This window comes from Periophthalmus magnuspinnatus, chromosome 22 (assembly GCF_009829125.3).
Source record: "Periophthalmus magnuspinnatus isolate fPerMag1 chromosome 22, fPerMag1.2.pri, whole genome shotgun sequence".
Classification (NCBI taxonomy): domain Eukaryota; kingdom Metazoa; phylum Chordata; class Actinopteri; order Gobiiformes; family Gobiidae; genus Periophthalmus; species Periophthalmus magnuspinnatus.
The window spans coordinates 15,310,955-15,324,135 of NC_047147.1; the positions used below are offsets into that span (position 1 = coordinate 15,310,955).

Genomic DNA, 13,181 nt, shown 5'->3' on the forward strand with positions numbered 1-13,181 from the left:
ATGGAACATGATTATTTAAATAATATCTGCACAGACTGTACTTATATTTGTACTCCCTCTGCTGGAGAATAGTGATACATCAGATAATATAATGTTAAACAAGGAGATACATAACTGGTGGCAATGTAATTTTAATGAGCATGTACAAAATCACTGTACCACATACATGAACAAAACGTATATTAAAGAAAAGACTTACTTAGATTAAGAAGTAAAGTTGCAAGTACCATGTACGTAAAGTAAATTACGTACCACCTAAGTTTGAAAGTATGAAATAAACCCCCAAAACATTGTGGGTTAAAAATGATTATGATTTTAAAAAATGCTAAAACAGGCATTATACAGATATTGCACATTAACTTAAGCACATAAAGATTAAAAACTAAAGGTACCACATAAAGGAGGCATGGCCTTTTTGTGGCTTGGTATCCATTTCAGGTAAAAGTAAAAACTTAAAATAGTCTGTTAATTTCCAATAAAAGAACAAACTATAATGAAAAATGTTTATGAAAACAAAAGTATGAGGGTTTAGCCTTGTGTACCAATGGAGACATTACAACATTGTAGCAAATAACTCACATTTATGCCTGTGCATGTGTTTTTGTACCAAATGCATGAATATAATTTATAAATATACAGTACATTTTGAGGTACAAAAATATTATTCATATAGGAGAATCTTGCATATTTCAAAAGCAAAGGCACTAGTTGTTTGGAGTTCTACTTGCTGGTCAGGACTTCTCGGATGCCAGAGCACAGTCGAATGCTGTTGACAGTACCTTACAGATGGCCTGAGCCTGCTCCTGCACATAACAGGAGAAAGGTTAATACAGTGGAAGATTACAGCAGACTTGACTGCAGACTCACCGAGCTGTGGCACTGGTACACCCAGATGCTGCACACTTCTTGGTTCAAATCTGTGGTTTTGAGAGCTAGAAGATTCTTTCCTGCGCCGAGGCCATCATCGTAACACAACATTCGGACAATTAGGTACAAGGGGTGACGATGCAAGACATCCTGCACAAAAGAGCCCAAAACCTATAGTCTTATTCAGAAAGGACTTCATCCAACACAAACATTCAGCAGAAATGGAAGTCCATATAAATGGTGGTTTAAATGATATTTTATATTATATTTTTCACTCACACACTGGTCAATTGAGGCCACTTTGACTCCATGCTTGGACACAACTAGAATTATCTCCTCCTCCACAGGCACAAAAGGCAGCTTTCCATCTTGCTGTAGAAGGAGCCAAATCATATTTTTGTTGAGAAAAAGAATGGCATAGCATATCAAGTTGCATTAAAAGTTTTCAAATAGTGCAAATGGTCAGCCACCCCACTATCTGCCATCTAGTTTCTGCTAGGACTAGCATATGGAGCACAGATGTCACCTGGGCTGTGTCAATGTAGTTGATGAGGTCCAGTGGTTCCTGAAGAGTCCTGCTCACATCAAACTGCATCTTCTCTAAGGCTCCCACATACTTCACCCTGAACTCTGCACATGCCTCAGAGCTGTTCCCTGTACACCAATAGCACTGGCATCACTAACAGAACATGTATTCTTTATTTATTAACCTATTGAAAAGCCTAAAGTTACTAAATGTTATTGAAAACAACACGAAACAGTGGTGCACCTGAGCTCTTGGCTGAATCTGTGTCGAGGCTGGCAACAGTGCTGGACCTGGACAGCCCTCCTAGACTGGACTCCACAGACTGAGGAACACAGAGGAAAGTTAGAGCTCTATCCAAACATCACCTGTGTGCATCTCTGGGCCGGGCCTGTACTTTGCTCTTGGTGCTGATCTCACTGCTCTGGGAGCTGCTGCTGCTGTGACGCTTCTTTACTTTCCGGAACATTCTTCACCATGACGCGTCTACACTTGAGCCCTCAAACTGAACAACAAAGGGACATTTTCAGAACAAATATGGGGAAAAACTGCACAGTGATCATCGTCTGAGTCAGGGTGACCATCACTGTTTATGCAGGCTCATGGGTTTCACAGGCAACTACCAGAGTATGTTTATATTTACTTGATACTCTTTGAAAAGAGTAACAAGTAAATATAAACATTCTCTTGGAAGTAGTTAAATGTCAAATACAATCCAATGTTGCACCACATCACATCCATGTTCTGCTAAGTTTTCACGGCCGTTAGTAGCAGTAATAAAACATTTATAACTCGTTGGCCTGTTAGGTGCTTATCACATAATTTATTGAAGACAAGTTTGGCAAGGTTACACAGCCTTATACATTTTAGGCATCCATTGCTACGTTGTGTGAATTCGAGTGTCTATATAAGTTTGCATCACACTAATTCAAACCAAATGCCAACACTTTATGAAAACAGAAGCGGAATATTCATGGAGGCTGTAAAACCTTGGCCAACCTGGATCACAGCTATTCGCACCGATGCCTCTTTGGTGTGACCCTTCGGCCCCAGATCTTACTTTTCAGCCAAAATTCTCTTGTTTACTCGGCTTTGAGTGAAACGACTCGCCATCATTGAGCTTTAACGTACAGCCTCCACCCAAAGTTCTTAAAGGGAACGCAGCAAAGAACTTGGTCAATGAACTTATGCCTTCATACGCCGTTTTGATGCGTAAAATGTCACGAAGTTCTCGAATACAAACAATTTAACCAGAAGAGAAAAAAAATCCAAATTCACAAGCCAAATACAATACGAGAATGTGTTCGGTTTGTCGCTCATGGGTGGAACCAATGTGATGGAAGCTTCTGATTCTCTCCGGATGTATTTTGGTTAACTGGCGGAAATGCTCAGCTTGAGACAGGCCCTCCCAGAATCTGAGGCCCTCCCACTCATTCAAACATAATCTGGAGCATGTATCTATCTCATGGAGAGGTTATTATAGTATAATAATACATCGATAAGGCTGTCAGATATTTATACCCACACAATCATTTATGATGGCTGCAAGACGCAAAGTCGACGTCATTGTTCCTGCCGAGGAAAGCGACCAGCTGCATATTCGACCACTGTAAGCTCTTTTTTTTGTCTTGTTGTTTTGAAATTTGGATACTTTAGTATTTGCAGACTAAAGTTTTTTTTTGGCTTTTTTCCCCTTATATCCAACAGGGGCGCTGGGCAAGAAGTTGGGAGGTCCTGTATAATTTTGGAGTTTAAAGGAAGAAAAATAATGGTACAGTATTATGCACTGTAATCAATTTCACTCTCATTATCCCTGAATTGCAAGCAACCATCTAGGCCATACTATAATCTGGTTAATATCTATATTGATGCATAGGTATTTTTTATGTATCAGTATCCAAATAAGATAATAAAATAGAGCACAGAAGGTTCATAAATTGCATGACATTGTCAAATCAGCTGACTAATGTTAAGTATGTGTTTTCAGCTGGACTGTGGGATTCATCCTGGTTTGGAGGGAATGGATGCCCTTCCATATATTGATCTGATAGACCCAGCAGAGATAGACCTGCTATTAATCAGTCAGTAAGTTCTTTGTTCACTTCTCTGTCCATGCACCAGTGTCACAAGATGCAGTCAATCAGATTTTTAACACATTCATTTGGCAGTTTCCACTTGGACCACTGTGGAGCTCTACCCTGGTTCCTCCAGAAGACCAGTTTTAAAGGCCGAACCTTCATGACTCATGCTACTAAAGCCATATACCGCTGGCTGTTGTCAGATTACGTCAAAGTCAGGTTGGTGTATTTAACTCAAATCTGCTCCATACAGTAATTCAAACCTTTATAATCTTGTAGTAACATTTCGGCTGATGACATGCTCTACACGGAGACGGATTTGGAGGAGAGTATGGACAAAATTGAGACAATCAACTTCCATGAGGTCAAGGAAGTGGCAGGAATTAAGTTCTGGTGTTACCATGCAGGTCACGTGTTAGGAGCAGCCATGTTCATGATCGAGATCGCAGGAGTCAAGGTGAGAAGAAGTTTTATTTAGCTCATTTCAAAAACAAGGTGCTAAAATAGCTCATAGCCTGGTGACTGTGCTTGACATAATTAGTACAGAAAGTCATAATATCACATATATTGATGAATTTTATTTTTTTTCTCTCAAAGTTGCTGTACACTGGTGATTTCTCTCGTCAAGAGGATAGACATTTAATGGCTGCCGAAATTCCCAGTGTCAAGCCTGACATCCTCATTATAGTTAGTTAACATTAATTTTATTAACCACAAAAACAACACCTAATCTCCATGTGGTCAATTTCAGGAGTCCACTTATGGCACACACATTCATGAGAAAAGAGAAGAACGAGAGGCGCGCTTCTGTAACACTGTCCATGACATTGTGAATCGGGAGGGCCGCTGTCTCATCCCCGTCTTTGCTTTAGGACGGGCCCAGGAACTGCTGCTTATTCTTGGTTAGAAGGACCCCGCTCATATTCATTGCAAGAAAGTCTGGTTTTACAGCTAATGTATGCCTCTGTAGATGAGTACTGGCAGAACCACCCTGAGCTCCATGACATCCCCATCTACTATGCCTCGTCTCTGGCCAAGAAGTGCATGGCCGTGTACCAGACCTACGTCAATGCAATGAACGACAAGATCCGCAAGGCCATTAACATCAACAACCCTTTTGTTTTCAAACACATCAGCAACCTCAAAGTATGTCGGTCTTCTTGTCCGCTCTGTGTCAGTTTTTGTGCAGAACTTCCATGTTGTGTTTTCTGCAGAGCATGGACCATTTTGACGACATTGGTCCCAGCGTGGTGATGGCATCTCCAGGAATGATGCAAAGTGGATTGTCCCGAGAACTGTTTGAGAGCTGGTGCACAGACAAAAGAAATGGGGTTATCATCGCAGGTTACTGTGTTGAGGGGACACTCGCCAAGGTCAGCTCACAGCATACTTTCCAGTGCAAATAGCACATCTCTGATTTTTCTTTTTTTGTGTTAAATGGTGATTATTAAAAGTATATATGTTCATGAAATTAATATTGAAATCCATTTGCATTTGTGTTTAATTATGCCAAAACAAATCGGAAATTGAAGAAAAAAAATCAACCGAAGACAGAAAATTGTGATATATTTTTGTAATTTCATCCAGCCTTACAGTGTGCAATATACCGTATTTTCCGCACTATAAGGCGCAGTAGTTTATATTCTATGCGCCTTATAATGCGGTGCGCCCTATATATGAAATTTGTTTTAAAATAGGCCATTCATTGAAGGTGCGCCTTATATTCCGATGCGCCTTATAGTGCGGAAAATACGGTAATTAAGAAAAGGGGCAATTAAATGCAGATGTAGTTGCACTTTCCTGGCCATTCCCAAGTACTCCTTATTTGCTGTTGTACCGTGTGTGCAGCACATCATGTCGGAGCCAGAGGAAATCACAACGATGTCGGGACAAAAGCTACAGCTGAAGATGTCTGTGGACTACATCTCCTTTTCTGCCCATACAGACTATCAACAGACCAGTGAGTTCATCAGAGCTCTCAAACCTCCACATGTGGTAAGAGCCTGGATCCTGGATCACTGAGGTTTGTGTAGTGGAACTAAAGTCATCCCACCACCCGCTCCCATGTTTTAGATTCTGGTGCACGGGGAACAGAATGAGATGGCTCGGCTGAAGGCAGCTTTAATCAGAGAATATGAAGACAATGACCTAGTGCACATTGAAGTCCACAACCCCCGCAACACAGAGGCCGTCACACTCAACTTCAGAGGAGAGAAATTAGCCAAGGTCATTCTCAGCTGTAGTTTTTTATGTTATGGAAATTTTGTAAAAGTTCTGTAAGTTTTGTAAAACATGTTTTGAGTGAGTCTAGATGTTTGAGCCCTTTCATCTTTTTGTGCTTGAAGGTGATGGGCTCTTTGGCGGATCAGAGGTGTGTGCAGGGACAGAGAGTTGCAGGGATCCTGGTAAAGAAGAACTTCAATTACCACATCCTGAACCCCTGTGACCTGTCCAGTGAGTGCCTGCCTCCTCGTCAGACGCTCCTGTAATCTCAGGCTTTAAATGTGTGCTCAACTGTTTGTGTTTACAGCCTATACAGAGCTGACAGTGAGCACAGTGAAGCAGAGCCAGGCTATCCCCTTCACTGGTCCATACTCCCTTCTCGTGTGTCACCTCCGGAACCTCACTGGTACTGCTCATGTGTGATCCTTTAATCTCATTCAGCAGACACACTGTTGTTTGGACTCTCTTCTTGTTTGTGTTAGGGGACGTGGAAGAGCTGGAAGGGACAGAGAAGAACACTCTGAAAATCTTCAAAAGCATCACTTTGGTTCATGAAGTGGGGATGGTGTTGCTTGAGGTTAAACTCTATTTTTGCAAAACTGCAAATTACATCAAAATAGTAAATAACCTAATGGTATTTGGATGTTTTCAGTGGATAGCAAACCCTCTGAATGACATGTATGCTGACGTGGTCACAACAGTGGTGCTGGAGGTCCAGTCTAATCCAAAGGCTCAGAAGGGTTTGTCTGACAACCATCTAAATGAAAATTTGTGCTGATGATATTTGTGTAGTTTTTCATCACTATTATTTTAGAATATTTTTTATTTAATGGAAATGATCCGATTTTCTGATTTGTTCAATGATCAGTAATGGAAACCCAGAGAAGCATTATGGACATGGATGTGTTCCAGGCTCGACTCGAAGTCATGCTGCAGTAAGTGCATCACTGTGCCACATTTTTGCCTGCCTCAACTACACTTTCACTTTTGTTTCTATGCTCTGTTCAGAGACATGTTTGGAGAGGAATGTGTGGCTTTCATTGATGGTAAAAATATTGCAGTGACGGTCGACAGGAGGGTTGTCCATGTCTGTGTGGAGAGCAGGGTTAGATACATTGCCTACCACAGACACAGTCAATCATATAAAGGGTATTTTATATCAGACCTATATAGTTTGACATATGTTTGTGTGTAGACGGTGGTGTGTGAGGAAAATGGTTATGAAGACGACTCTTTAAGAGAAATGGTGGAACTGGCTGTGCAGCGGCTTTATGATGCACTCAACCCTGTCATCTGATGCCCCAATAGCCTGCAATGTCATGTGATTTTACATTGTCTTTGTAATTTGTCATTTTGATATGTCTATATGGAGACTAAATAAAATGTATTGTTTTCTTATCACCTCAGTCATCTCAGATGTGGGAGACTTAGGTTTCCATAAACTGAAGTCTTTGCTAAATCTGTATCCCTTTTTGTCATAGGAGCAGAACCTGCAAGCACGGATGACCAAACATTTAACTAAATCATGTTTAGTTACATTGTTGGATTTCTGTGATTTGACACAAGTAAAAGTTTACAAATAAATGTTGGTAGAAATGCAATATTGGCATTGTTTCATTCCATATTTATTTGGCAAACAGAAATCACAAACCTTTGTTCTAATTAAATAATGTTAAAACCATTTATTTAATTTATGTGCCCACTTGTCTCTGGGTACTTAAATACAAGGGACTTTATGAAAGTCGTAGAAGACAGCAGTAGAGAGAGTGCTAACAATGACAGTCATGTATGTCTGATGATTTTCCCAACATCAGTTCCAACACTTTCTCAAAACAGCTGCTCTAGTGTTTGAGTAGCACTTAAAAAACAGTAAATACCAGTTCCACGGGTATTGCACAACGAAAGTAGCAACAACTCTGCACTGAAAATGATGCAGAAATGGCAAAGTCGTCTTCACTTCCAGAAGACCTATTCAAGACATTTTAAAGCTTTTCATAATGTAAACATATTGCACTTTTTCAGCTCCGTTTAAGGCTTATGAAAATCCCGATGGCCATCGCCAGGAGCATCCCCACTCCAAAGCCCATTATTCGGTCCATTCTCTGTTCCGCGATGCTCTCTTCTCTCTTCTTCAGCATCTCCACTTTGCGCACACGGATGTCCCGTTCCCTCTGCAGCTGCTCGCCGTAGTGAGCTTTGAAGAACTTGTCGAAGTCAAACACCCGCGCGTTTTCCTCCTGGTCCATCACGGACCTTCTGGGGTCGCTTTGCCGCTTGGTGGAGCTCGCTGGGGGAGTGTCTTTGGTAGAGGGTCTGACAGAAGCTGTGAGGTCTGATGAGCTCAATAACCCGCGGTCGTATTTTTTGCGCAGAGCCTTGTTGCCAAGAACAGTATATGCCTCGTTTATCTCCGAGAAGCGCAGTGTAGCCTCGTCACTTCCCGCATTTCTGTCCGGGTGATACGCGAACGACTGTTTGTAGTAGGCAGTTTTGATTTGGGCTTGAGTGGCATTTGCTGAAACTCCTAAAATATCGTAGTAGCCCGATTTGCTCTTGTACAGTGGTTCTTGATAACCACTATTGCCACTGTACGCCCTAATAAAAATAAAGTAATTTCTTGACCATGGCTTGTCTATAAGTCTTCTGCCATAGTTGTGAATTCGCACAATGCGTTTCGATTCATAAAAGGTTGTTGACTCCTTTTGATAAGTGTCCTGGGTGGAAATAACTGACTTTACCCTAAAAGTCAACCACCGAATTGATCCGGAAGAGTCCGACACACTTCGAGCTCCTTTACCGCTCCTGTTTACAATGTTTTCCAACAGAAATCCTGCCGACAAAGACGATACACGGCGTGTGCTTTTATACCACAGGGTCCCAGTATTTAGACGAGAACAGAATCCTCTTTTAAGTCCAATGTCAGACCCTCTCCTTGTCAGACGCACTGCCCCAGCCGCCATGTTCACATAACGTCAAAACAAGTCACCGGCAACGTGCAACTGATGCAGCGCCCTCTGCTGGACCGGAGCTGACATCCTCTGTCCCCTAACCTCAAACCAACCAACCAGTATTACATACAAGGCTTAATAAACTCCAGTCTATCCTCCAGTCTAGTCTTTTTATTTAGTATTATTTTTTTATTTCACTTTTCCGTTTTAAAAGTACTTTAAAGATCTAAAATGTATGTCACCACGCATATAGGCCTATAGACTTTTATCAAATTATATGGATAAGAAGGGGGGAAAAAAAGCTGTAATAATGTAATTAAAACTAGATATAATGATTTCACTATAAGCATGGCCTTTACTCTGAAAATGCGGTTTTGATTTTTTTTTTTTTTTCTTCCCACTGAGCCGGAAGTAGGTTTTAAAATGTCTAAGTGTAGAGCAGTCGTTTGGCCTAAAGTTATATTATTTGGAGACTCCATAACTCAGGTAGATTTGTTAAGCATTTGCTTGTTTTAAAGTTCTACCTGTTCTCATACATACTCTGTGACAACATGGAATAAATATTGTACTCTTCGTGTTTCAGTTTTCTTTTCAGCCAAATGGATGGGGGGCAGAAATTGCGAACAAGTTGGCGAGGTAAGTCTGATTATGAAAATCTATTTTTAATACAGCAGGTACATTGTAATAAAATGCAAGTTTGTCTCAGGAAGTGTGATGTAGTAAACCGAGGGCTGTCCGGTTACAACTCCCGATGGGCCAAGATCCTTCTGCCTCGGCTTCTCGGACCTCAGGACTCCACGGAGAGCCACATCGCAGCGGTCACAATCTTCTTTGGAGCCAATGACGCTGCTTTGAAAGGTAAACATGATATATGAGCACTCACTTTAGCGGTGCCTGTTATTTCTATAATTATTTCTATAAGTTCTGTTCCTCTTCCATTAGATAAAAATCCACAGCAGCATGTACCACTTCAGGAGTATTCTGAGAACTTAAAAGAATTCACCAAAATCTTAGGATCTGCAGGTGTGTCCACAGACAAAGTCATCTTCATCACTCCCCCTCCTATTCATGAGTCAGCCTGGGAAAAAGAGTGCATCATAAAAGGTTGACTCATTTTGTCGTGAGTAGACTATAGTGACTCAGCTATCAGAAGAATCCAAAGTAAACAACACATTTGCTTCCAAAATTCTACTTTCAAACCTTTAGGGTGTGCACTGAACCGGGCAAATTCAGTGACAGGCCAGTACGCCCAAGCTTGTGTGGAGGCTGGAAGTCAGTGCGGTGTGGACGTGTTGGACTTGTGGACTCTGATGCAGAAGGAGGGAAAGGTGTGCACCACATTGGTTAAGTGGTTGTATGCATTTAATGTGATTCTGTTACTGCTTTCCTTCTTGGCTTCAGGATTTCACAGAGTACTTGTGTGATGGGCTCCACCTCTCTCAGAAGGGAAACCAGTTTGTGAGTGAGCAGCTGTGGAGGCTACTGGAGAGGCGTGTGAAGGACCTGCCCTTTATTCTTCCTTACTGGGCAGATGTGGACGCTGCAAGCCCAGAGATCAGTCTGCTCTGTGACTGAAACTGCAAGCACCACCGTCAGACCTAGTCGTGCTTTGGTGATGCAGTATATGTGCAGACAATGTTTAAATCAAGACCATGAAAATGTACAATAAACATTAAGTTTTTTTCTTAAAATAATCTGACATTAAATGCCCCACAGGTATCAGCTGTAACACTTCCAATCTCGCAGTGAAAGCCATGGATGTCACTAGACCCTTTTTTACTGGGGCACGTGCTTTACTGCACACAGATACAGATTACAGGTTACAGTTCTGTTAAAGTGATGCACAGGTCGACTGTAACCAGCGGGCGGGCCAGATAGCGCAATAATAAGGGTATAGCAGGTGGGGGTGGGTTGTGTCCAAACGCTCATCCACTTAAATGTGGCAAGTCAAGTAAACATCTCCTAAAGGTTTGGAGTTCTGTTTAATTAAATAAATTAGGTCTGTAGACGCTTCACTGCGTGAGTTTAGTGTCACAAGAGGGAAACACTATCACCCAGTGGGCAAGCAACATCCCTGATGTGGTTGCTCATCTGCCCAAGGCCAACTGCCAGCTGTGAACTGAGCCTTGATCCAAAGGTTGGGCAGTGCCAGCTGGGTCTCAGCTGGCACTGCCCAACTGACGTCCTGGGATAGAAGCACCGCCCGTTGTCTTACATCACTGTTACACAGCATTATGTGTACAAAGCACTGGCCGATATTACCCACTAGGTTATATCTGCTCCTACACCCTGAGAGCCAAACTGTTTGCACAGGCCCTGTGGAGCACAGAGAGAGGATGGGACGAGCCCATACAAGGCACCCTGCTCCAGTCCTGGCTTGAATGGGAGAGTGTCACACCTCCAGCACATTACCATGCCCCACCGTTATGTCACACGGTTACTATTGGGAGGATGAGCATATGAGGCTCACATCTTCTGTGACACCTCAGAGGGCTTATGGGGCTGTAGTCTATCTCAGGGTGATGGAACAGCAAGTGCACATCACCACCTCATCTGTCATGGCACAATATAAGGTCAATGCAATACTTGTCCAGTGTGCTGCGCTCACTGGAGTCCAATTGGCCAAGGTGCTCCAAACAGAACTCCATCCCCCTGTAGTCTGTCTACCTGTGGACAGATTCCACTACGGTGCTGCACTGAATCCAGTCTAGCTCCTACCGCTACAAAGTATTTGTGGGAACTTGTGGGCAATGTGAGATCCAGGAGCTGAACCCAGAGCAGTAGTATTATGTAAACTCTAACAATAACCCTGCTGACAACACTAGAGGCAAACCTCTGGCATAGTTAACAGTCTCCAACTGCTGGTCACAAGGCTCACATGTGGCCAACGCCCCCAACAGGTCCTACAGACTATGGCAGTGAGGAGCTCAGGAAGGTAGCATTCTGTGGCCATGCACCTGAATCCCAGAGGCTCCCAGAGCCAGCACAGTACATAACACTGGACTGGAGATATAGCTCCTCTGTTCTGCACAGACTGACAGTTTCCCAGAGGGGGTCTAGGTCCTCCGAGCAGGGCACACTGTCCACTCAAGTAGTCATCCGAGTGCTCTCTACTGAGTATGTCAGCCTCAGTGGTCTGATCAGAGTTGGAGGCTGTCTACATCACACCACAAATAAAAACCTAAACAAAATTGACCGTATTTTGCTGGAAGCAGATCACCCTCTGTCTAAAGCAGTGGTTCTTAAACTTGTTGGAGGTACTGAACCCCACCGGTTTCATATGCACATTCACCGAACCCTTGTTTATTGAAATATATATATATTTTCTTTCTTCAAATTCAAGACATGTATGTTTTACTGGTGCACAAAATGAATCGTGCATTAACCTCACTGTGTTCAAAGAATAAAACCAATACAATGCATGAACTCACAACAAATTACATACATACATACATACCTTTTTACAAACACATGATCTTTTTTTAATTCTACCACAATTAATTATTAAAATTTTTAACCTTATGTATTCTAATAATGAACTTATTGTATTTATGCTATTTATTATTTTTAACATTTTAACACACACCCATCACCTAATTTCCATCAGGCTACAATAATAATGAATATTTACTGCAAATCAGTGTGAATTCTGCTGTTGCCTTTGAGAGACCAGTTCATAAACACGTGGCTTCACCTTGGCAAGTGCCACTCTCATGTCATTTTCACAGCAAAGTCTGTTCCTTTTCTTCATTTTTATGTCGATTTATGTTTTTATGCCGTTCAAACGGCTCATTTAAGTTGGGCAAGTACTTCGATAGACACATCAAAGTGTGCATTTGTTGAATTGGGCCAACGTCTGAACAAGCTTGCAGTCTGTTAATCATATGAGTCGGGTGTGACTCACCGAACCCCTAGGGTTCGATCGAACCCAGGTCAAGAACCACTGGTCTAAAGTCATCATCCATGATGCCCAGTTCCTTTACGCTGGTTCTGAGAGACTATGCAGAGATACGCTGCACCTACTGGATCATCAGAGGTCAATCAAGAGGCCATCAAATAAAATCGGTACCAGTGTGTGCACTGCAGAAGATGGCATACTTATCCTCTACTCCCAAAATGGCTGATCTTCCCTCATCACAGGTGAACGGTTGCAATTGTACAAACCCACAATCAGGTCTACAGGCGTAGACCTCTTTGGCCCATACCTGATTAAGATTGGCCGCAGAAGAGCGAAGAGCTGGGGGATCATCTACAAGTGCCTCACCACCAAATATGCACACTTGAATTTCCTGCCTAGCCTCGACAGACTCTTTTCTTATGCCTTTATGCAGGTTTATTGCACGGCAACCCACTGCATGCTTCTCACTTCGGGGGAGCCTGGGAAAGGGAAATCAGGTCCATCAAGTCAGCTCTGCAGGTTGTCCTGAAGGATCAAGATGTGGGAGAAGAAGTCCTGTTTACGATGCTTAAAGAGATTGATGGTATCCTAAACTCTAAACCTCTCGGGTATGCCTTCTCTGATGGGGCTGACACTGACCCCAT

The 13,181-nt window shown here is 42.4% G+C and overlaps 4 protein-coding genes across 6 annotated transcripts; 2 read left to right on the forward strand and 2 right to left on the reverse strand.

The window, feature by feature from the left end:
- Positions 1 to 116: 116 nt before the first annotated feature.
- itgb1bp1 (integrin beta 1 binding protein 1) lies at positions 117 to 2,581 on the reverse strand. 2 transcript variants are annotated; one of them, XM_055231143.1, is made up of 7 exons: positions 2,451 to 2,581; positions 1,788 to 1,895; positions 1,637 to 1,715; positions 1,394 to 1,521; positions 1,147 to 1,239; positions 868 to 1,017; positions 117 to 803 (listed from the first exon to the last, which is right to left on the reverse strand). In XM_055231143.1, the coding sequence occupies exons 2-7, from the start codon at positions 1,857 to 1,859 to the stop codon at positions 732 to 734; spliced, it is 594 nt and encodes a 197-aa protein (XP_055087118.1). In that variant the 5' UTR covers positions 1,860 to 1,895; positions 2,451 to 2,581; the 3' UTR covers positions 117 to 731. The 2 variants fall into 2 exon arrangements, with proteins under 2 accessions (XP_055087118.1, XP_033844193.1); XM_033988302.2 differs by having other exon boundaries at positions 519 to 803; positions 2,390 to 2,581.
- Positions 2,582 to 2,767: 186 nt separating this feature from the next.
- Positions 2,768 to 7,290, forward strand: LOC117390802 (cleavage and polyadenylation specificity factor subunit 3). 2 transcript variants are annotated; one of them, XM_033988605.2, is made up of 19 exons: positions 2,768 to 2,999; positions 3,098 to 3,161; positions 3,378 to 3,475; positions 3,559 to 3,687; positions 3,748 to 3,925; positions 4,066 to 4,155; positions 4,220 to 4,370; positions 4,439 to 4,614; positions 4,683 to 4,841; positions 5,317 to 5,463; positions 5,542 to 5,694; positions 5,814 to 5,922; positions 5,999 to 6,097; positions 6,174 to 6,268; positions 6,344 to 6,431; positions 6,560 to 6,626; positions 6,700 to 6,796; positions 6,887 to 7,012; positions 7,173 to 7,290. In XM_033988605.2, exons 1-18 carry the CDS (start codon positions 2,926 to 2,928, stop codon positions 6,986 to 6,988), a joined length of 2,076 nt encoding a protein of 691 aa, XP_033844496.1. In that variant the 5' UTR covers positions 2,768 to 2,925; the 3' UTR covers positions 6,989 to 7,012; positions 7,173 to 7,290. The 2 variants fall into 2 exon arrangements, with proteins under 2 accessions (XP_033844496.1, XP_055087119.1); XM_055231144.1 differs by lacking the exons at positions 2,768 to 2,999; positions 3,098 to 3,161; positions 7,173 to 7,290 and having other exon boundaries at positions 3,385 to 3,471; positions 6,887 to 7,000.
- Positions 7,286 to 8,659, reverse strand: LOC117390803 (uncharacterized). The gene has a single exon (XM_033988606.2). It carries the CDS (start codon positions 8,649 to 8,651, stop codon positions 7,710 to 7,712), a length of 942 nt encoding a protein of 313 aa, XP_033844497.1. The 5' UTR covers positions 8,652 to 8,659; the 3' UTR covers positions 7,286 to 7,709.
- A 384-nt stretch (positions 8,660 to 9,043) lies between these two features.
- On the forward strand, positions 9,044 to 10,509 carry iah1 (isoamyl acetate hydrolyzing esterase 1 (putative)). The gene is made up of 6 exons (XM_033988610.2): positions 9,044 to 9,125; positions 9,223 to 9,275; positions 9,346 to 9,497; positions 9,582 to 9,743; positions 9,846 to 9,967; positions 10,041 to 10,509. Exons 1-6 carry the CDS (start codon positions 9,063 to 9,065, stop codon positions 10,212 to 10,214), a joined length of 726 nt encoding a protein of 241 aa, XP_033844501.1. The 5' UTR covers positions 9,044 to 9,062; the 3' UTR covers positions 10,215 to 10,509.
- Positions 10,510 to 13,181: the final 2,672 nt, after the last annotated feature.

What these genes read in the sequence shown, in the direction of transcription:
- iah1 (XM_033988610.2), top strand. Translation starts at nt 9,063, where the DNA reads ATGTCTAAGTGTAGAGCAGTCGTTTGGCCTAAAGTTATATTATTTGGA. An exon ending in AAAAGAGTGCATCATAAAAG is followed by an intron (nt 9,744 to 9,845) that starts GTTGACTCATTT and finishes TCAAACCTTTAG; the next exon opens with GGTGTGCACTGAACCGGGCA. An exon ending in TGATGCAGAAGGAGGGAAAG is followed by an intron (nt 9,968 to 10,040) that starts GTGTGCACCACA and finishes TCTTGGCTTCAG; the next exon opens with GATTTCACAGAGTACTTGTG.
- LOC117390803 (XM_033988606.2), bottom strand. Translation starts at nt 8,651, where the DNA reads ATGGCGGCTGGGGCAGTGCGTCTGACAAGGAGAGGGTCTGACATTGGA.
- itgb1bp1 (XM_055231143.1), bottom strand. Translation starts at nt 1,859, where the DNA reads ATGTTCCGGAAAGTAAAGAAGCGTCACAGCAGCAGCAGCTCCCAGAGC. An exon ending in ACTACATTGACACAGCCCAG is followed by an intron (nt 1,240 to 1,393) that starts GTGACATCTGTG and finishes CTCCTTCTACAG; the next exon opens with CAAGATGGAAAGCTGCCTTT. An exon ending in TGTACCAGTGCCACAGCTCG is followed by an intron (nt 804 to 867) that starts GTGAGTCTGCAG and finishes TGTTATGTGCAG; the next exon opens with GAGCAGGCTCAGGCCATCTG.
- LOC117390802 (XM_033988605.2), top strand. Translation starts at nt 2,926, where the DNA reads ATGATGGCTGCAAGACGCAAAGTCGACGTCATTGTTCCTGCCGAGGAA. An exon ending in CAGCTGCATATTCGACCACT is followed by an intron (nt 3,000 to 3,097) that starts GTAAGCTCTTTT and finishes TATATCCAACAG; the next exon opens with GGGCGCTGGGCAAGAAGTTG. An exon ending in TTAAAGGAAGAAAAATAATG is followed by an intron (nt 3,162 to 3,377) that starts GTACAGTATTAT and finishes ATGTGTTTTCAG; the next exon opens with CTGGACTGTGGGATTCATCC.